This window comes from Brachycentrus maculatus, unplaced genomic scaffold, assembly GCF_059751285.1.
Source record: "Brachycentrus maculatus isolate JH-2025_06_01 unplaced genomic scaffold, ASM5975128v1 h1tg000240l, whole genome shotgun sequence".
Lineage (NCBI taxonomy): Eukaryota > Metazoa > Arthropoda > Insecta > Trichoptera > Brachycentridae > Brachycentrus > Brachycentrus maculatus.
This window is the reverse complement of record NW_028280991.1, coordinates 1509915-1533142: the sequence shown is the minus strand read 5'-3', so window position 1 is coordinate 1533142 and position 23228 is coordinate 1509915. Positions and strand designations below refer to the sequence as shown.

The 23228-nt window shown below is 31.2% G+C and overlaps 2 protein-coding genes across 5 annotated transcripts; one reads left to right on the top strand and one right to left on the bottom strand.

The window, feature by feature from the left end:
• Positions 1 to 304: 304 nt before the first annotated feature.
• Positions 305 to 15190, bottom strand: LOC148306484 (uncharacterized). Of its 4 annotated transcripts, none has more exons than XM_088264900.1 (19): positions 15001 to 15190; positions 14677 to 14821; positions 14482 to 14597; positions 13213 to 13280; positions 12219 to 12668; positions 11477 to 11570; positions 9746 to 9889; positions 8949 to 9076; positions 8430 to 8528; positions 8191 to 8281; positions 7033 to 7125; positions 6400 to 6473; positions 5864 to 5946; positions 5320 to 5716; positions 4687 to 4894; positions 4324 to 4529; positions 3866 to 4172; positions 1111 to 1607; positions 305 to 871 (listed from the first exon to the last, which is right to left on the bottom strand). In XM_088264900.1, the coding sequence occupies exons 1-19, from the start codon at positions 15006 to 15008 to the stop codon at positions 390 to 392; spliced, it is 3690 nt and encodes a 1229-aa protein (XP_088121026.1). In that variant the 5' UTR covers positions 15009 to 15190; the 3' UTR covers positions 305 to 389. The 4 variants fall into 4 exon arrangements, with proteins under 4 accessions (XP_088121026.1, XP_088121027.1, XP_088121028.1 ...); XM_088264901.1 differs by having other exon boundaries at positions 15007 to 15190; XM_088264902.1 differs by having other exon boundaries at positions 736 to 871; positions 1111 to 1188.
• A 163-nt stretch (positions 15191 to 15353) lies between these two features.
• On the top strand, positions 15354 to 21142 carry LOC148306483 (uncharacterized). Its single transcript, XM_088264948.1, has 5 exons — positions 15354 to 15629; positions 15866 to 16192; positions 16980 to 17373; positions 18180 to 18306; positions 19094 to 21142. The coding sequence occupies exons 1-5, from the start codon at positions 15447 to 15449 to the stop codon at positions 19293 to 19295; spliced, it is 1233 nt and encodes a 410-aa protein (XP_088121074.1). The 5' UTR covers positions 15354 to 15446; the 3' UTR covers positions 19296 to 21142.
• The last annotated feature ends 2086 nt before the right edge of the window (positions 21143 to 23228 follow it).

Below are 23228 nucleotides of genomic sequence, written 5' to 3'. Positions count from 1 at the left end.
TTCACTGATTGATTTGGAATATTCATTTCGCCCCTTCTGGCAAAAAAAAACTTGCAATGTGCAATATTAACAGTCAAAGGGCCAAATATCCACGTCTTCTTTCTCCAGATCTTTCAAAGCAGACCATTTGTGCTATGAATAAAGCTTACATTTGTTTTTCACCTATATTTTCATATCAGCAAAGCATTGTGGTCATGCATATTTTCCGCACTCAAGGTTTGCCGACCAAATGATTATCATGTTATAACTGCTACACTACGGAGGTGAATAAAACAACATGAACTTGATAAAAATGTATATTTTAGTATTTTTTAAGTAAATATGAAAGTTAAACACATTTTTTAATGAATGATAAGTAATTTATTTTTCTTGCATAAAAATGAGTTCATCTAGTAAGATTCATCTTCTGTCAATAGGTGTTTCCACTGTTCTAAGTCATTTTGCTTATTTTTCACATTCATGCTGGAAGACTTAATAATAGAAGCAGGTAATGGCTCATTGTTTTGAAGATAACACGCACTGTTTCCATTTGTATTCATAGTGTCATCTTTTGCATTTACATTGTGGTGAACATCAGAATCGTCCTTAACACTGTTTTGAGACGTGCCCTCTTCTGTAACAGTCACAAATTCCGGAGAAAAAAATGATTTCATACTTTGATCTGATTGATTGATTTTACTATCAAATAATGAAGTATTGCTATCATTCAACGATAAATTTGGTGGTGTAAGTAACATTTCAACCTCACTAGGTTTATTTTCATTGGTGTTCTCAAAAGACAAAGATAAAAATTGCTTTTCTGCTTTATTATCAGATGCAGATTTTTGTGATACACAAGACAAGAATCGATCACTCCACAAATCCAAAGATTCTGAAAACGTATAAATAAATATTAAAGATTAAATAGGGGGCCAATAAAAGCTCATTAATTAGAAATTAAGGGCACCAAAAAAAGATAAATGTCTTAGTTAAAAATATATAAATTGACAAAAGATTTTATTTGGTAACATAATAATAAAAGTAATGAATTAAAATGGAAAAACAAATGAATACAAAATATATACAAATAAGTTTTTTAAATTCATATTATCAACAGTTTTGCACAATTACCTGTAGAGTAGATTGGTTTATTTGAATGCACCTGATTTTTTGCTATCTTATAACTCGGTGAATTGTCCCCTGTAACATCTATCAACACAGTATCATTACTTTCTTTTTGTAGACTATACATTATTTCGTTTTTTACTGTTTTCTCAAATGAATCGAGTGTTAAATCTTGTTCCATCAGCGGTAGAGTTATATCCAAATTAGTTGTACGGGGAAGGAACTCTTTCTTAAGAAATCTATTCAGAATTTTACAATATGTCAATGTGTGAGGAAAAATATTCGTAAAGTTATTATCCTGGAAAGGGATTTCTTCAGATTCAAAGTCAGTGGTTGGTACAATTTCGTCACAATTTAAAGTACTTTTAAACTGCCATTTATTAATAATATTATTAGTGGTGTTTTCATTTTCTTTATCGACTCTATCAAAGCGGGCTGGATAGTGGTATGGTGGATGGTAGAAGTTAGAGAAGTAGTTTGGTCTATCGGAGGGTGTGGATTTACTGGAAAATGGAAAGGAAGTTTGTCAGGAGCATGTAATATGTAAAACTTTTCAGAGAATACAAGTTTAAAACAAAACATAATATAAAACGATTATCTGTAAAACAAAGGAATCATTAGGAAAAATCAAAAATCGTTTATTTTTGTTTACAAACAATTTAATGAAAAATATAGAGACAATTTCATTAGTGTACTTGTATCAAATTATTCAAATATGTGCTTATATCTAAATAAATTTTTCTACAAATTTTTACCTAGTTTTGATAAAATTTGGATTAAACATTTTGTAGGTGCTCCTATGTACTTAGTTTATTTATATTTACATAAGGTTGTACAGATGCTTTAAAAAATATAAATATTCATATTTTTATATAAACTAAATATAAATATGATTTAAATATATTATGTATAATATGCACATAATATTACGATGCGAAAAAAAGATATCAATAGTTATAATTATTATTATTTACATTTATAATAATAATCACTGTTTTTTGTTTACTTGTGCCCGGTTTCTGTAAAATATTAAAGAAGGTGAAGTCGAAATGTTTTTCCACATACATTAGTTTAAAAATTAGAGGAAACATTAATTGCACCTTAATGATATAAATAAATACAAATATTGTTTGAAAAAAGACTTAAATTTTGATCCACGGGGTATTTATTTTTATGACTCATACAAATGAAAATATCCCAATTATAAGGGACTATTATTTTACTTCAAGAATTTTACTTGAGGAATTTAAAAACTTGCAACCACCTGTCAATCAGTATTGTAGGAAGTTCATGATATTGAAAACGAAATGAATTGATATTCATTTTTAACAATATAGAAGTAAAATGAATGTTATCTCCATTATGAAGTTAACACACAATTTTTTCACTATAATTCTAGCCTTAGTTTGACAGGAGTAACAAGCATTTTCATACTTTTTAGGCACATGTATAGGTAAATGCTATTAAGAACAACAAAAAAGGTGTTACATGGTGTAATTTTTAAACAATTATAGCTAATGCTATAGGATAGCATGGTGAATTGGTAATAAATAAATATTCTAGTCACTCTTAAGAATTATTTTATTGCCAAAAAGACGAGACGGATCATTGGGCAGGGAAAGGCATATTTTCAAAGATCATATATTTAAACTTTTAATGTTTTTATTTTTTTATTCAGTTATGTCCATTTGATTCAAAATTTTTGTCAATGTTTCATTTGCATACTTGTTTCATAATTACCAATTGTATACAACAATTATATTTAATTAAAATTATTAGTGAAATTGCAGTAAAAGCAGTTTTTTTCAAGAAATTAAAAAAAAAACATGTCCCATGTACAAACTAAAGCATACCAATAGAAGAAATATATGTATTTACATATATTTAAAAAAATACAAAATTCATAAAAGAAAATATAATTCAGTGTGTAATAAGAGATCGAGAATTATAAAAATGGTTCTTCCTAAACCAATAAAAAACATGATTGATTTAAAAAAAAACATATAACAAGTAAAAATTGTCTTAAATATTTCAAAAAGTACTTAAATAAAAATAGTATATTTATTTATATATATATATATATATATATATATATATATATATATATATATATATATATATATATATATATATATATATATATCCGCTTTTATAAATATTGCCACACCGAGGGAACTGACATTCAGTAATTTTTATGTTTTGAGAAGTTTGGATTGAATGAATGGTATATTTGATTCTCATAGAGAATAGTTTTGTTTGTAAGGGCCGTGACTACCAAATATCACAAAATACCTAGCAATGTTGCTGTAACCTAGTAATGGATACTATTATACACTAAATGTTTGGATTACATTGTGTTTGTTCAAATGAACATTGAATAATTTAAAATAAAAATAAATTATTACAATAAAATTTCTCGCAAAATTAATTTATTACATTTTTTTTTGTGATTCAGATCTGAAAGGGTTAAACATGATCTTTTTTCTCACATGTAGACACCTCATCTGTTGCTGAGTTAGTAGGTGGAGCATCTACATACATACCTTGGACTAAGAGAGTGTTTTTTAAAGTTGGCAGAATAAAACAAGAATACCTATAAAGGACGCAGGCAGTGCCGGCAGGCAGTTATAATTGATTTTAAACACAGAGTGAAAGAAATAAAATTTAAAAGCAGGTGAAAATTATACTTTTGTAAAAGAAGAAAATTGTTTTATTTTGCAAACTTAAAAACACGATGAGTTTATGATAATTGAATACTCACGAAGTGGGTTGTAATTTGAAACCACTAGATTTTGATTGGTTATCTGTTGAAGATTTCTTTTGAGACGGAGTGTTGAACAATTCCAAGCTGGGGAAGGAATATCGGGTACATTCTTGTGATTCAGAATCTGAAGAAGAGTTCACATTTTTGTTTGCGTGTTTAGAACGCTTTTTAGTAAATCTCTTCATCTTCTTTCGTGTGGAAAATTTTTCACCAAAAAATTTAGGATTGATTTTGAATTTCGTTTCATCGTCTATATCATCAGATTTCCTTTTGTTACGCGGAACAATCAATCGAGTTGCATTTTCTGAAATAAATTAACATTAGATTTTTTTTTCATTAACATTTCCCAATGCAATTCCACTGAGAGAGAAAGAGAGAATATGTCCAAAGTATGTATATGTCATATGTATAAAGAAAAATTATTAGTATGTATACATATGAAAAAAAAACAGTACCTTTACTGTTTTGAATTCTAGTTCTCTTGTTGCTAAGTATTTCTGAACCACTCGGTTGATTATGAGAACTGCGGGTTGGTCTACCTCGGTTACTTTCCCCTTGAGATTGTTCGGGTGATGTATTTTGTTGGGTGCGAAGGCTACGTCTTGCGACTTCAGGTTGTACGACTATCGAGTTTGATTTACTTTTTCCTCCATCTTTTTTTCTGAAAATATTTAAATTTTTACATATTTGCAGAGCCAACAAAATACAAATGGATCAGGATTAATATTGACCTTGATCAGATCAATGTTCTTTCATAAAGAGTGGGATCTTCAATTAACAAAATCATTTATGGACAGGGATAGGACAGCATTACTTACCGTGAAGGCTCCAGACTTTGTTCCTTATTATCTCTTTTTGTCTTATCCTTGGAGGGACTTTGCGTTGAATTTTCATTTAGAAACATTTTTACTTCCATTGAAGAAAATATGCGCCTATCTATATTAGGATCATCCGTCAAATCCTGGGAAAGTATTTTTTCAAATATTTTCTTCTCTTTCTGACGAACACTCAATACAGCAGGATCAGCTATCATAAAGAACATAATAATATATCATATTTAACTAATGCATGCAGCCGGTATTTTTAGAATTGCAACCTGGCAAACCGTGAATATAGTGAGAGTGGCCAACCCGGCGACATTACAGAAAGGTAGGTTTATTTTAAGTTGCCATGATGACTGTAAACAAAAATATGCAACGGCGTGACATATGACAGAAACACACTATTAATTTCCACCAGTTTGATGTGCGAATAAAAACTGACAATGAACAGATTGTCGCAACATGCATGGCTGACGGGAAACACTATACAATACCAAAAGATGAAGACAAATTGGATCCCGCACCAAATGCAATTGTCCAAACATTTGACCATTCATAGGACCAATCAGAGTGGTTTAGTATAAAAAATAAATATTTATATATTTTTAAAATTATTTGATACCCACATACCTTGTGCAGAATCTTCCTTTGGAGAATTCTCTTTATCGAGAATATTGAATATTTTGTCAATTTCGTCTTTTTGATTTTTTTTCTGAATTTTTACCGGCGTTTTGAGTTGTTTTGGTTCCTTAATTTTTAGGGGTGTTGATGGCGCAATTGGAGTTTTAGATTTGCGCGTTCTTAATTCGTAATTTTCAGAGACATGTTGCTTTTCTTCTTCTTTCTTAGAACCTTCACCGGTCTGTTCAAACTTTGAATTATTATCAGTTTTATCATTTTTCTTAACTTTTTTGCCGGGCGAGTCGTCTTCCTTATTGAAATTTTGCACATTGGACCCTGTTAATTTTTTTAGAAGTTCAAAAAGAATATCAGCGTTCTGTGTGTCAATTAGAAGAATATTTTTGTCCTGAAAATAACAAATTGAATATCAATAGAAAAAATATCAACTAGAGTAAAAACTGCATATTTTCCAATAGGATATTTGATTCTTGTGCAACATTCTTAAATATCGACTTGACCGAAATTACAAAATGATGATTTTTATCAAGCTTACCGTGCCAGTTTTTGGAATGTTGACTTCAGAATTAGGATTCTTAGAATGCTTCAACGAGAGAATTTTTTGATGAATGTTTTCATCTAAAAAAAATTAAATGTACTTATAACATGGGAATGCAAATACATAATTACAAGGTTCTTTCCGTTTGTCAAATAGTGTCATTTCAGATACCTGAATGGTCTAAAGTTAAAAGCTAAACCAATGACAATACTATCAGCATTATTTATTTCAATGCTTAATATATACATGCAGGAATTCATCCAAATCATGACGTTTACAGTATAAGTTGGCTAAATCACCGTCTTATAAAGGAAAGCCTTATTAAGACTTTAGTAACGGAAATCAATATAATGCATGGTATTGTTTGGGGGTTAATCTAAATGTGTATTAAATATATTTTCGTTATACTTTAAATAATGTATATACTACATGAACCTTTGAGGCTTGCACTCATAAAAATGAATAAATAAAATAAGGATATGAAGTTATCAAAATAGAGAAATTTGGTCAAAAAATATTTCATAATAACAAACCTGATGCAATATTAGATGAAGAAGGCTTTATATTTTCCTCTGTGTTATTTAGTGCATTACTACTTGGAAGCTCTCTGAAATTTAAAAAAATCCTTATTCGGATAGTAATTAAAATAACAAATTTTGCATACTACAATATTTGTGTTTTTCTCCGATGTGAACGTTTGAATTAAAACGGAATTTTATATAGATGCCGCGGAAAAATCTGACACCATTTGTATGATGCTTCATTATTGGTTGAGTTCCTCCAGTGTTTCTCAACAGTGAAAAAAAATTGATATGTAACAAATTTACTTTGCTTAAACTGCATTTCTACATGAAAAAAAAACATTATTTTCAGTTTGCATTGCTTTAATTAACTTTCCCAAAATTAAAATTGCGTATTCAAGATTTTACCATAGTGTTTTGTAAATTGCGTGACAACTACCACATGATTATTTTCAAGAAATCTTGACAGGAAAAAACAGGATTTGAGAGCCATACTGGAATATGAAGCCCAGGTTACCATTTTCATATTTGTTAAGAATTTCAAAATATCTTTTGAATTTAGACAAAATTAGAATTATAATTGCTCGAAATAATGAGCTATGTATTATTGCAATAAATAAAATAAAAATGAACACTTTGACTTACTTTGGTGGGATTAACCCACTATTGGATTGCGGGAATAGGGACTTTTCCACATGTCCTGTGCGATGACCTGCACTTTTTTCTGATGACAATATTCTGTTAGATTAATCAAATAAATAAATATTAATTATTGTCAAATAAAAGTACGTATTTACGTAAAAATAACTAAATGCATATTTAAACAGTATTAAAAATAAAATAGGATTGAATACAGAGACATCAAAATTTAACTTTTTAACCGCGTTAACTTTGTTCCTGAGAGACGCCCGTGCGCGGCGGTATTTTGCCGGTTTTTAAATGATTACTTTTATCATGTATTTAATTAAGAAACGATTTATTTTCCTAAACAAAAACTTTCAATGGGATTCATTGTGCCTTTTTGGTACTCTATAATACACTCGTGTCATATTATTCTTGAAATATATCGTAATATAAACAAATAAGATCGTAAGATAAATAAATCAAAGCACGCAATGTGTGTCACTCTTACCCACTGGCGATGCGTAGCGTCGAGAGTGAGACAGATATAGGGCATGATTATGGCGCGACTAATTACCGACCGCAAGAAAAATCAGGGATCTGTTATTTTATTTATCCTTGTGATGTTACAAATTATTAGTCAGATATTTCAACAGATGTCATAAGGCCAAGGATTGACGTATTATTTTATCCAAAGATCCACACCATGAAAAAATCCCTCCAAGTTGAACTGAGGTTTTGGAGTAAAGTAAAAACACAAACGGTTATGTCAGCCGCGTACAGGGAATGTTTTGTGAAAACACATACGGTTATGCGAGCCGCGTGGATCCGGTTAAGGATTTATAAAGTCCCATTTATTTTCCCTTATGATTTAATTAACTTCAAAAAAGTATTACTAGTAATGTTTAAATATGTTTATTGCATCATAAGTAATTGTGAATTGTTTCAAAGTTAATGCAGATACCATTCATTTTCATTTGATTACGCAATATGGTTTAGGATGCCTTGAAATGAAAAAAAAATGTTCAAGCATTTCCATACAGGTTTTTTTTGTATCAGACCCTTCAAAACCTTTAAATCAAGGTTTTACGTTAAATACATTTCTATTTCTAATACATACATATGCGAGAACAGATAGTAAAAATTAATTATTAAAACACCATATGTGTATGCATATATTACCTGAATAGATCATTGTTACGTTTTTTCTCTGCGATATATTTCATCTTCCAATAGTTAAGAACTTCCTGGGTCAAAGGATTGTTATAAGCATCTAAAAATAAAATTTGAATAACATTTTGAAATTTTAACATGAGCTTAAATTTGTCCATTTTGAAACAAAATATTTTTGCTTATGGTGTTGATATTCAAAGCAAAAGAGGCTTATGGTGTTGATATTCAAAACAAATTAATATTCTTACCATTATTCCCACCGTTTAATATCAAAGCTTTAGTGGATCGTTTTTCAGGAGTTTCCTCCCGGTGGTCTATATATATCGATTTCTTTTTCTTCTTCGAATCTGTAACAAATTCATTATAAAAATTTGACAAAGACATAAATTTCATATTATGAAATAAATACACATTATTGATAATAAAATCTTATTAAACATTCCAAATAAATTATGTTTCTCATAAGAATGTGTGCGTACATAAAACATTCTAAATAGCAAACTATTAACAATAATTAAAGAAAACACTTCGTTTTTTACCACTTGAGTTTTATTATAGACTACATGTTTCAGAAGTTAAACTTCCATCATTCAGGTCTGTTATTATACAGACCTGAATGATGGAAGTTTAACTTCTGAAACATGTAGTCTATAATAAAACTCAAGTGGTAAAAAACGAAGTGTTTTCTTTAATTATTGTTACATGTCTTACCACAAAGTTAATGCCGAAACAATAAATAAAATAGCAAACTATTAGAAAAGACATACTGTGACGATCCTCTCTGTATCGAGTATAAACTTTTTGCCTTTCGGAACATTTCCTATGTTTTGACTGATATATTGGCAATAGGTTTCCATTTAATGAGCAGTACATTTTTTGTCCTTTTCTCTGCCCTCTGAAAATAGTGTTCATATTAAGTTAGAAATATCAGAAAAAATATTTTAAAGATTTAAAAAAAAAAGTTGTAGCCGTGATTTAACCCTTACTGGTCCAATGTCGAATCTTATTCGACATCGATTTTTTCCTCTTAGGTCCCATGTTGGATGTTATTCGACATTTTTTTCATAATTAGTATTATTTATTTAAATTTCCAAGCTTATGTTTTTGTCACTCGTATCTAAACATTTACGAATAAAATTAGTGCATATAATAAATAAATAATAATAAAACCCTTATCCGCACCCCAATGGTGCATAGGGCACTGTGTCATATTAACGCAGTGTTATCTTGATCGTTTACACATGAAGGAAAGGTGATCAGCCCTCCGCTTCAGGTACCAGTCCAAATATTACAGTGAAAAAATCACTTATATTTATTTTACCCCCCTTGGGAATCGAACCCGGGACCTCCAGAACGGTAGCCGAGCGTGCTGACCATTACACTACGGAGGCGGACATATGGTGAGCAGTAATTTTATTAGCAAGTGTTTAATTGTTGTCAAACAACTAAAGTTGACTTAGATAATTCATATTGGATTTCACTATATGAAATCCAAACAAATTGATTTGTAAATATTGTTGTGAATGAAATGAAAAGTAATTAAATAACTGGTAGAGATACAAACCTTCCTCCTTCACTTCTAACGGGTACATATTCAACGGACGAATCGTTACTCTCTTCGCTCTCATAATCGGTTGACGATACACTCGACTGCTGTTTGTGCTTTTTCAAAGGTACATTTTGACGCTTTGTCGGAGTACTATAAGCCCTAAATCAGAAAAAAAGGAATTGCAATGAAAGAGCAAAAATAAATTAGAGGTTTGTACATAGTGCGTATGGGAGTTGTCTACTTCTTCTTCTTTTAACCCTTATCCGCATCAAATGGTGCATAGGGAACTGCATTGTATTGACGCAGTGTTATCTTGATTGTTACTTATTGCACTTCAGGGAACAGTCCAGGGTAATATTAAATAAATATTACAGTGTAAAATTACTAATATTTATTTTTACTTACCATCTCAGAATCAAACCCAGTAGCTAAACACGCTAACCGTTACACTATGGAGTTATCTATATTAATGATTTAATGCAAAGATTTTAGTACAAAAATAGACTTTTTAAATTTTTATTTAATGTGTTTTATTTTATACCTATACAACTTTCAATTCAACCTTTTAAGTTATAATTAAAACAAACCATTTTACTCCTTGCGTTCGATATAGTATGTGAAAACAATACATTAATAATGAAATAAACAAACCAAAAACTAATGGTGTTGGCATTAACTACTATAACTATATTATTATACTGTTTTTTTTTTAAAGCTTTGTACTGACATTTCTTGGTGGAACTGCATTTTACATAGTAAAACTACATAAATTTTTCCATTTTTATTTCATTTGACCAGTGACCCGGTTTTGTCATTACTGAATCTAGATATTACAATTTGTGTATACACTTGGGTCTCTTTTTATGCGATAGATACGTTTCACGGGGAATCGCATAAAAAAATACTTGAACTATTGTACATACAAAACTGGGGGATAGGTTCCATTATTTTTAAAAACCGCATAACTTCAAATCAAAATGATAGAATGTACCAAAAATCGCATAAAAAAGTTCATAAAAACAAAAACAGAAGGGCTTTTTCCTTAATTAAATATCCACACATAGGAAATCGTTTTTGAGATAAATCTTCAATCCAAATTACTATGTAGTACTTTTTCTGTTTTTTCCAATAAAGCATCTCTTGAATACGATGTAAGATTTGATCTTAATTTTATGCGAGTGACACAATCACACTTTAACGGTTGTCACCTGCACTACTCTAAATTTTAGATTTATTTAATGCGAATACGCACAAAAAAGACTTGAACAACATATTATATATTTTCTGGCGTTTTTCATGTGTGTGATTATAATCCAAGGTTTGGACCTCACATACTAATATAAGAGTTTCTGCTTAATAAAAAAGCTTCTTTACATCTCACCAATAGATGTCTCTAGTGAAGTTCTAGTGATTCAAGAACAAGGTTTCCAAATTGGTTCATATATATATATATATATATATATAGAACTTCCAAGAATTTTAGTGATGTGGTTGTCGATAATGGGTAGAATTAGTGAATGTTACACGTGTGTAAAGTGATCACTTAAACCAGCCTATGACGGTCGTCAGCCCCGTAAATGCCCAGACTTCCATATTTTTCTTCATCTTTGATGAGATGTCAAAAATAATATGAACAACATAAGCGGTTCCATTACATTTGAAAATTGCATAACTGCAAAATCGCATAAAAAAATATCCGCATAAAAAAAGACCCAAGTGTAAATCATGTAAACTATTTGTACTTACATTGCCTTGCTACATGATGGTTGAAAATTCTTATGATATTGACTTGATTCTTTCATTTTCTTTTTGGGCACGTTATTTGTAATTAAAGGTTTTCCTGTAAAAGATATACGACATATTAAACACTTATATATATATTTGTCATATGAATCAGGCACAAAAAGATTCAAATCATTCTAATTTTTTCAGTTTCTCATATGATACAAAAAACTAACAACTAACCATTACGCCATATCTCCGCAGGGATAGGCAGAGAGGATGATTGCCACACTCTTGTGTCCTGAAATACACTTCTCACTTTCTTCATTTCCATACATCTAGTCATACATGCCTTCCGATTACGCAGACTTTTAAAAACCACCAGATTTTAGGTTCTGATTGATCTGATATTTTCCGGTCGAAAGGTGTGTTGAGATGGTTTAGAAATGTGGAGTGTATGAGTGAGGAAAGAACTGTTAAATAAATTTAAGAGGCAAATGTAGTTTGATAAAGAAGCAGAAGAAGACAGAGGAAAAGTTGGCACAAGGTACGTCAAAAACTTCAAAGCGGTCGGGTGAAGAGTCAATATAATCGGCGGGTATGTATAAGGAGATGCATGAGTGTGGAAGTGGCGAAGAATGTTTGCAAAGACAGTGTGATATGGCGTTCTATTATCTCTGCCTACCCCTGCGGCGAAGCGGCGTGATGGTTATTTAGTTAGTTAGTTATATAAAATATATGCATATGAATAGTAAAAAGATATTACCTGAAGAAAATCCAAAAATATTATCATTCTTGTTCTTTTTTTTATCCATTACTTTATCAGAGAAATCCAGATTTACTTCGCTGGAATCTTCACTGCTCAGTAACAACAATGATGATTTCAAATTATTAGGGCTTAATGTCTTTTTCTGCGGTTGGTACGGCGGAATGATATCCAGAGATGGTTCACTCTCTTGCAATTCTGTGTTTCGTGTGGATTTCTTGTCTTCAGACTGTACATCGGAGCTTTGCACCCAAGGTATGACAACAGGTGAAATTGAGTCAGATTCTGGTATATTTGTCGGACGTGGAGTAGGAGCATTTACCAGTATTGAGGTAAGTTCAATGTCGGTACTGGAATCTGATACTACCAGTGAAGTATTGGCTGTTTTGGATTCATTTTCTTTTGTAACGATTTTGGTCGGTGTTGAAGCTGCAACTTTACTGCTTGAACCTAGCGAAAAAATACATTACCAATTTGTCACATAAAAACGTTAGAGTTGCTTTCATTCATTCATTCAAACCCTTATACGCACCCCAATGGTGCATAGGGCACTGTATCATATAAACGCAGAGTTATTTTGATTGTTAACTCATGAAGGAAAGGTGATCAGCCCCCCGATCCAGAGTTACTTTACAAGAGGTAAATTGTCAGTTTGGCAACGCATAACAATTCTTCTTCTTCAAACCCTCAACCACACCCGATGGTGCATAGGGCACTGCATAATATAAACGCAGTGTTATCTTGATTGTAAATACATGAAGGAAAGGTGATCAGCCTTCCGCTTCCGGTACCAGTCCAGGGTAATATTGAATATATATATTAGAGTGAAAAAATCACTTATATGTGTTTCACCCCCCCCCCTGGAAATCGAACCCGGGGCCTCTAGTACTGGAGCCGAGCATGATAACCATTACACTACGGAGGCGGACATATATTATACATGCAAGGTTGTTGTTTTATCATAAATTAAAAAGTTTAAAATATCAAAGCTTACCTGAAGGATTGTTCACTGATTTGTCTTTCTGTATCCAATTCAAAGGCTTTTTTATATTAATGTTAGATCTGAAATGCAGAATAAAAAATAATTTTATTTATGCCAAAAAAATATTAAGAATAAATAAAATAAAGCAGAAATAAAGAGCAGAAAACATTCAGTGTTTTTCTGACAATGGATGAATTAGGCGCACAATTCAAAAATGGAATGAGATCCGTTTTATGTTTCATCTATATAAAAAAAAAATATAAAATGTTACCATATCATAATAATTAAATATTATTTTTAACATTTCTGGGAGTGAAGAAGTAATGCTGGTAGGTACTAAGAGAGTTTTTTAAACAAAATTAATATGGCTGTTTATCATTAAATGCAAATATGTATACAGATTCAAAATTATTTAAAAAAATACATGTGATTTGAATGAATGATTCCAAATGTAATAATGCATTTATACTTCACTTTACAGATGGATAAGGCGATTATTATTAATTCTAATAGCACATTAACAATTGCCATAAAATGAGGCAAACACACCCTTAACCAATTGCAACACAAAGCCGGCGAATCAATCGGCAAGATCAATTTCACAAAGGCGGCGATTCGCCGGTTTGCCTTTGAAGTGAATTCTTTTACATTAAAACTGAATTACAATAATTTTATTCATAAAAATGACACAAATAAGTATATTTCGGCTAAATAACTATATCTAGCTTACGAACAACAACAAAAATTATGCTTTTATGTTTTACCATTAATATTTTGTGTGTAATGTTATTAAGATAAAAAAAATCTAAATTCAAAATTAAATAGCGTATTGTATAAAACTCTGGGTATTAACAGGGCTTATGACCAGTCATAGGCTGGTTAAGTGATCACTTTACACACATGTAACATTCGCCATTCTGCCCTTGATTGATAACTACACTACTCAAATTTTTAGAAATTCTACGTATATCGCAAATCTCATGGGTGAGTTCACTGGACCCATCGATAGTTAGTTTGAGAAAGCTTTTTGTTAAGCAGAGACCCCTTTATTTTAGATGTATGCAAGATCCTAACCAGGTTATTTTATAAAACACAATTTTTTTCCGCATCTTATAATTTGACTATTTGTTTTTTTGAAAAAGGATTTGGACACACCCATAAATGTTGTGAACTATAATATTGTTGCCAAGCTGACGATAACTATATCTTAATGTCCCTTTTTAGTAGAGTATTTTGTGGCAAGCGTGAATGTGACATAACAGTTATTGAATACATACTTACCGAGAAGAAAACTTTTTAATGGTATCAATGGATAATTTAAAATATGGATTATGCAAATCAGGCATGATTCTCTTGATGAATACTTCTTTTAGACTTTGCCATGTTCTATTTGTTTGCTGAAATACAAATAACTTTAAGCAGAAATCCAATCAAATGTCAGTCAAGAAACATAAATATAAATTGAAAGAAACCTACCCCAGACTCGGCAAACTCTACCCAAAAACGCCGACCTTTAACGTCAGAAAATGCATCTCTGCGAATTATGTATTTCAAAATATTACTTTTTTCCAACATAGAATATCCTTTCCTGTTGTCACCCGAAATATCACTTATAATTGACCTGGTGTTAATTAAAAATGTACATGAATTAATACATATTATTAAAAGGTTAATACATATTATTCTCATTATAATAATTCTAATTGATAACGACTTATATATTTTTTAAAGTTTTTATGTTTGAGTTAACATATGTTGTTTTGTTTGAAAATCAAAAATAGTATCATTCAAAATTCTCACGCTGACATGGTGTGGTTCCTTGGTAACGAGATTAGAAATCTTCGCAAAAATAAATGTCATTCAAAGAAATTTAAAACATTAATTTAACTAAGACACATCACTGCACAGACGAAATGATTTCATTTGGAAACTTCAACAATACAAGAACTCACAACACGTCAAACGAAGCCGGACATTTTTGCGCTTGCTCAGACAAAAACGCGCAAAAATAATCAGATTCTGAACCAAATAAAAAATATATATATTGAGGTTCCTACGTAATTGTGGTACGATATAATAAAAGTAGGTGCTGTTGTCTCTGACCGTGCTGTCATTTTCCTTGTCTGTGATTTTCGGTCGACCCGCATTTTTGGGTTTGTGTTTGGTTTTTTCTATGGCTTATTGCCAGTTTTCGCAATTTCCGTGTTTTTTTTTTGGCAGAAATTACATACAATATTGTTTACAAAATGACATCGAATGAGATAAGTTTGAAATGGAATGGATTTCAAATGAATATGTTAAATAATTTGAAATCATTATTTTATGATCAAGGATATGCCGATGTCACTTTAGTGTCTGAAGGGGAGAGTGTGAAAGCCCATAAAATCGTATTGTCTGCCTGTAGTCCTTTATTTAGCTCCATTTTCACAGTAAGTTCATTTATAATATTCAAACGATTGTATCAAAATACTAGTATTAGAAAAATCGCAATATGAAAATATTTCTATATTTCAAACATATGTTTTTATTAGGAAAGCATTCTAATGAATATTTATTATGTTACTACATTACATTTTATTTTATATTGTATTTGTTACATTTTCATTCATGAATTTCGTAAAATGTCTTTATTTGTGATTGAAATATATGGTTTTTTATATTCCAGCAAAATCCCTGTAAACATCCTATTATTGTTCTGCAAGATGTGAGTCTACTCGCGTTGCAAGCTCTTCTGTCATTCATTTATAATGGAGAAGTGAATGTTACCCAAGAGTTTTTACCAGATTTACTGAAAGCTGCTGAATCTTTAAAAATTAAAGGACTCTCTGTGATCGGGGAGGACTCTCAAACAACAGGAAGTGATAATGTAGAATCAGCGACTAAACGGAAGCAATACCCCGTTGTAAATGAATCTGAGCCAACAACAAAACTCTTAAAGACAGACCCCGTGGTGGATACTACTAATGAAAATGATTTTTCAGATTTCGAACAGGTAAATAATAATAACAATGAAGTTCTGGTTCCAACCCTAATTTATGAAGTGGAGCGTGGAGTTGGCAAAAGAAGGATGAAAGTAGACTCAATGCAGTCGAAAAAAATCTCTCAGAGAAATGTGTGGCAAACGATTTATGACAGATGTTCGAATGGTGATATAAGGGAAGAATGCAAGGCTGAGCATTATCGATAAAATTAAGTAAGGTGTGTTGAGATGGTTTTGGGCATGTGAATCGAATGAGTGAATAAAGAACTTCAAATTTTTTTTATGCAAATTTAGTTGGTAATAGAAGCAGAGGAAGACCAAGGAAAATTTAGTATGATGTACTCGGCCAGGAGTCGGAATAATCGGCGTGTATGTGTGAGGAGATGCATGAATCAGGAAGAGGCGAAGATTGTTTGCAAAGACAGATTGGTGTTGCGTTCTATTCTCTCTCCCTACTTCTGCAGAGAAGTGGCGTGGTGGTTAGTTAGTTTTTGAATTTAAATATTAATAATGTATTTAAGTCAATACGAAATCAATTTATATGTTTTGTATTTATTGGTTACAATGTAATAAAAATTATCTGTGGAAAATGATATCGGGCAAACACCTCGGCTCCTGTTTTAGACACGAACAGAAGGAGAATCTACTTAGTCCAAAAATGCAAAAAAAACCTACTACAAAAAAAATGTCCCTTACTGTGTTTTGAGTTCTGACAGCCGCATATCATCTCCCACACAAGGTGTGTGGAGCATATTATAATTTGTTTTTGTTTTATTTATTATTAAAATATTTTTTAAAGGTGATTCCTAAAACCGAACCCCCAGAATTGATTTGGGCAGATACTATTATAACTGAGGGCCCAGAGGAAATTGAGTCCATTTGCAATGCGGATATTGAATTACCAAACCGTAACAAGAGATGTGAAAGTCCCGATAATTGCAGCCAGATGTCCAATGAAATTGACAGTACAAATATTTGCACACAATTTAATCGTGTGAATAAAAGCCACAAGAAGAAGAAGAAGAACAAACCGAAGATTCGCAATAAAATGGTCTGCTTAAATGCCAATATTGACAAACAGAATGAGACGCTCGATAGCGGCAAGGAAAATATGGTGTCAGAGACTGAGACGGAGAATGAAATAGATGATATTTTACACAGTGATATCGCCTGTGACCCGGATATTGAAACAGGTATTCATTCATTCATTCAAATCCTTATCCGCACCCTATGGTGCATAGGGCACTGCATCATATAAATGCAGTGTTATCTTGATCATTAACATATGAAGGATAGGTGATCAGCCCTCCGCTTCAGGAACCAGTCCAGGGTTATATTGAATAAATATGAAAGTGAAAAAATCGCTAATATTTATTTGACCCCCCCTGGAAATCGAATCCATGACCTCCAGGATAGCATTTCATAATACTAATTTGGTATTTCTTTTTGACAACCGTGTTATATTGGAAGATTTAACCCTTAGCACTGGAGTGCCGCCAGATACGGCACAAGTTTTCTTTTCAATTTATCACATTTCACAAAAGTTATAATTTTATGAGACAGTTTATTTTCATAACTCGGTTGAATTTCAACATTTTAAAAGTATGAGTCACACGTGAGCGTTACGATTTGTTTGGCTGATTCATACCACGAAAATCAATCTGTTTAGTGCATGCTGCCTTTTTCTGCATTTAAAGATTATTTCTATGTTTGTTCTTGTTTTATCAGGTCCAAAATATTAGCGCATTCATTGTTTGACAATCCATGTCACCTCCCCTCCGGGCGGAGCAGCTTTTTTTACTTTCCGATACATTTAATTAGTATATTTGAATACATATTAAAAACAAACTGATTTGCGGATGGGTGAACACTCAAATGTTTTTAATATATTGTCTTTTTTACTTTTCAATATAATTAAACCTCAATCATATTTGTACAATTCAATATAATATGTGTACAAATATTTGTATATATTGTCATTCCTTTATGTTTGTTGTAGATTGTAATGAGCTGAGCAGCCTCGATGAGTACAAGAGTCCGAAGTTTCCCTGTCCCTTCTGCACTAGAGTGTACCACACTTGGGGCTATCGTAGACGGCACATCAAAACCAGACACAGAGCAGACAAGTAACTATAATGTTATAACCTTCCCATGCAGCTAGCTGACTTATTAGTTCTGCAAACGCTGGCCTTGAAAAAAATATTCTTATGAGTGCGACACTAACCACTAGACCACAACTGACTAGCTGCCGTTGTTGTTATATCAAATGAATAATGCATGAATCTCGTCGGCCGTCTTTCAGATCGACATAATTCAAATCTGCTGATTGAATAATTTGTCTTATTTACGTTGACCATTAAGAGTGCTGAGAATTGATACATCGATTCTGGTATACTTTGCTGGAAACGCGTCCGATATATCGACAATGATGCCAGTGTATTTTGGCGGTCGAGCTGGGAGGTTGTGTCGCAGTGCGTGCATTTCTAAAGTTCCGATTCATCTATAATATTCACAAATAAACAAATTTAACTATTTTTAGTGAAAATTTTTAATTTTTTTTTTGTAAAAACCTATTGTTTCACCCTTACAATGTTCTCTTCATTTGAAATGGACCAATTTGGCAAAAATAATCTTTAACAATTTTAGTGTACATATAAGATTTTTTTTGTTGCACTAAAACGGTTAATATGTCTAAAATCTCCTCTTATCACGATATATTCTTCATGATTATTATAAGTCTCATAAGAGAAAAAGTCATTTTTAATTTGAAACAAAACATCTATCTGCACAGCATAATAATCCAAAAAAATACTGTCGGCAAAATATCCTTCAATGTACTTTACAAATCATGAATTTTGTTTATGTATTTCTAATATTTATTTTTTAAATTCTTCACTGAATCTCTTTTCCCAGACCCTTTTGCAAGCTGTGCTCTTCAACCTGCATATCGCAGACCGCGTGGTTCGACCACGTGGTCCGCAAGCACGACATCGGGCGCGTGGAGGCGCGCAAGTGTCTGGTGGTGCTCATGGAGGCGCACGCCGTGCTCACGTGCCCCTCGCCGCCCAGCCCCTCTGCGCTCCTGGCAGACATACATATGGAAGGCATCGAATGATTTCCACCGATGCAATGTACCTGCATTTCCCGCTCAAGCGGTTTTCATTCCATTTTTATGACCGATTAAAAATTAATATATTTAAGATTATCTGCCGTACTATGTTCTCGGATTTATGAAGATATTTTTAACAAATATGACAATCTCTATCCATCGAATGCATAATTTAAATGTCAATATCAAATCTAGTTGGATAGTATCTATGTTGACTGGAAGCAAACTGCAGAACCAGATCTCCTATCGAGGGCTGTTGGGGAACCAGGCGCCATTTTAAAAATGTCGCTAGTTTCGGATTTTCCATAAAAAAATATGAAGAAGTGCTAAACATATTTTCACACAATATTTGAAAAAAAGTGACAAAAACGAAAGGTTCTCTCTGTGATTTTTTTCATAAGGTTGTTGTCAATAAAATTTGTGCTAAAAATTCTATCCGCCCACTGCATAAGTATGTAAGTATATAACTTGAGGGTTGTTTTAAATTACCAAATATTACAAACAGTATTATATCCACTTGTCAATTTGTGGCTTACGATAGGATAGTATGCATATGAGGGATTGATATTATGGATTCGATCAGAGGTTGCTGTGTTTATTACTGATAATCTACTATATCATAAAAAAATATTAAAAATTCTCAGCTGCAAATTAAATTATCACAAAATAATTGTGTCAAAAGCTTATAATATTCATAATAATACATGGATATTAGAGATCTCTAATTTTTATATGATAGGAATCTAAATATTTTGAAATATTTTTAAAACAAATATATTTCTGTATTCATTAATTGTAGGTTAATTTTTAAATATGAAGATGCATAATGTTCACCGAAATTATTACACACTCCAAAAGCAGCTTGAATTAGTTTGTTCCTTAAAAGTTATTTTGAAGATTCCTTAAAATAGTCTGATGAGGGGTTTACTATTTTACAATTGGTATTTCGTGAATGTTTTACACATTGGAGTAATATATCTAACTGATTTTTATAAATAAAATTATCAATATTCTCATGAAAATACTAAACCCTTTATAAATATATGAAAAAATGCATTTTTGAGATTAAGTAATTATTCCATGATTTGATCATAGAATTTGAGACAAGAAACTTTGCATTTATTTATGATATTGTGTTGTGGTTGGAATGCATAAAATAACTTTGAAAGAAAAGTAAATTTAAACACTCAAACTAGCTTTTTATGCTTATTTAAAATGTCCATAAACATGTCCAATGAATAATGACTTATCTGCGGAAACGTTACTTGATGGGTAGTAATTTATAACAAAAACAAAGTAACGCGATATATTTGAGATTTATGCAAAAAGACTATATACAAAGGATTGGTTTTGTATATAATTCTGTAATTTTGTTTTCTGGTTTATAAGATTGAAATAAAATCTGTGTTCTGACAGTTTTTGTTGATTTGTATTATATCCATGTACATAGTGTAGTGGTTAATACATTTGGTCACCATACATGAAGTCCTGAATTCAATTTCCATGCGGGGTCAAAATAATTATATACATGTGATTTTTTCACTGTAATTTTTATTTTATATTATCCTGGACCAGTAAGAGGACTGATCATATTGCCTTTGTGTATTTAGCAACCAAGCATTGCTTCTCTGAATCGATTAATGTACCCTTTACTTCATTTGATGCAGATACGGGTAAAGGAGAATTTTTTCATGGATATTTTTAGTGTTTGATTATGTTACATATCAATAACTTTTTGCATATTCTGCCGATCTTACATTATCAGTTGGACATGTCTGTAATGTGATAATTTATGTAGATGAATATTATCATTGATATTTGATGGATTTTTAATGAGATTATGTCAACAAAAATAATTATAAACATGTAATTTGATAAAATTTAAATACTAATACAGTCGAACTTGGTTATTTCGAGCACGGATATAGTGAGATCTCAGATATAACGAGGAAACATCATTTGATATTTTGGTTTATGATTTTCTGCATACATTTATAACGAGCAACTTCTCGGCTATAGCGAGCAAAAAGAAATTGTCTATTTTTTAATGTTATAAATATTTTAATTTTTTAAAACGTTTTCGACCTTAAGCAATAAAATTCGACCAGGCAATAAGATCGATGCCGCCAGGGTCAGATTAAATTTATGACACTAAGTACAAAATTGGTGTTGTCACCGATAATTTAATAATTAAAAAAAAGGTTCAACGCATATGGGTTTAAATTGCATGCTGCAAATTGCAAGCTTTGTCGTGTCTGTAGGGACGTACTTTATTGCAATAAACAACTTTTTTATAGTTTATGAATGTCATGCTTGTTTCGGGGATTTTTACGATAGTTTCCACATTTTATATGTCCTATACGAGTACTTACTCTGGGCAATGCATAATACACATTATGAGATGGGTAATGTCAGATCAATTCTCTTGAGCAGATTAGTTAATTACCCTCGAATTATAAACATGTCTACTAATAAGAGAAAGTGTCTCTCAATTAGTGAAAAGGCGGAAATTACTTGTGAAAAAGAATGTGGCGCGAAAAATGTTGAAGTATGTAAAAAGTTTATATCATCCATATTGTCAACATTGTATTTTTATCTGCATTTGAAAATAACATCACAGACCCGAAAAAAATAGGTACAAAATGATCGTACGAATTTTGATGAAACTTTGCAACAATGGTTTTGTACCTACAAAAGCGTAAGATTTTCCAAATTTTAAATGAAAAGTTGATTGACAGAAAAATATGACATACTTGTAATGGGTTGATTGTGTATTTTATTTGAATTGCGACTTATTCTGATTCCAGATACTTCATGTCTTCATGTGATAGGTATGTTAATGAAAAAATACCTATACTCGGGTATAATGAGCAAATTCAGTCAGTCCCGTCATCCTCGTTATAACCGAGTTCGACTTTATTTTAATAATATTTGAATGTATATATTTGAAAATAAATCAGGGTTGAATCCACTAGATTTACTGAATAAGAGAGCGTTGACCAAATGATAATTTTTGATAAATCACCTTTGAGCTGTGAAAGACAGGAGTGTAAGAAACATTTCCTTTATTTTGATTAGAGTAATAAGAGATGCATTTAAAGCATTTGGAATAAGTCAGTGATATTTACAGCTCAAGTTGACATGATTATTAAAAAATAATAGTAAAGTAAGTTTGCTGTGGTTTGTTTTTTGTACTGTGACATTATTTTGCTAGTCATTAAGATAATTAAATATGTATCTCAGTGTGCTCATAAGTTAGTGAAGTATTACCAATTATGTGGTATTTTTTTAGGTTTTGTCAATTACATTGTCGGATATAATAATTATATTACAAATAAAACGAATATTTGGATTGTACATCGTATACGTGCCATTTTATTTTTGTAGTCAAACAAAATATTTTTTTTACTTATATAACTAAAGAGTGCAAATTGTAATAGTATTTGGTAGGTATTGAAGCGAAGATATTTTTGTGTATAAATGATTGAAAACAAATTTTGGGTAAATGGACATTTCACTTGTTTTATATACATATTAATTCATGTAACCTGGGTTTATAAGTAAAAGCTGGAGTGAATGTTACCAGGGTTGTTTCATAACTGATGACATAGCCCTAAAAGTAGTATCCATGTGGCTTATGAATTTAAAGGTATTTTTGGACTGTATGTGCTTTAATATCAATTTGTATTTGGAAGAAAAGGATGGACCTGAATATTTTTATAAATATCTTTACGGAATTTGGAAAAGCTATATTTTGATACAGTGATAAATTTGTATATTGATGATATGCACATTAAATATGGATGAGACTGCAAGATGAAAGAGTTCATCCAAATTTTTTTATAATTACAATAATTTTGAATACTATATATTTATAACATACCGTGTAACTGTCTAAATGTATTTTTGTAATGAATGTATTTACATATTAATAAATGA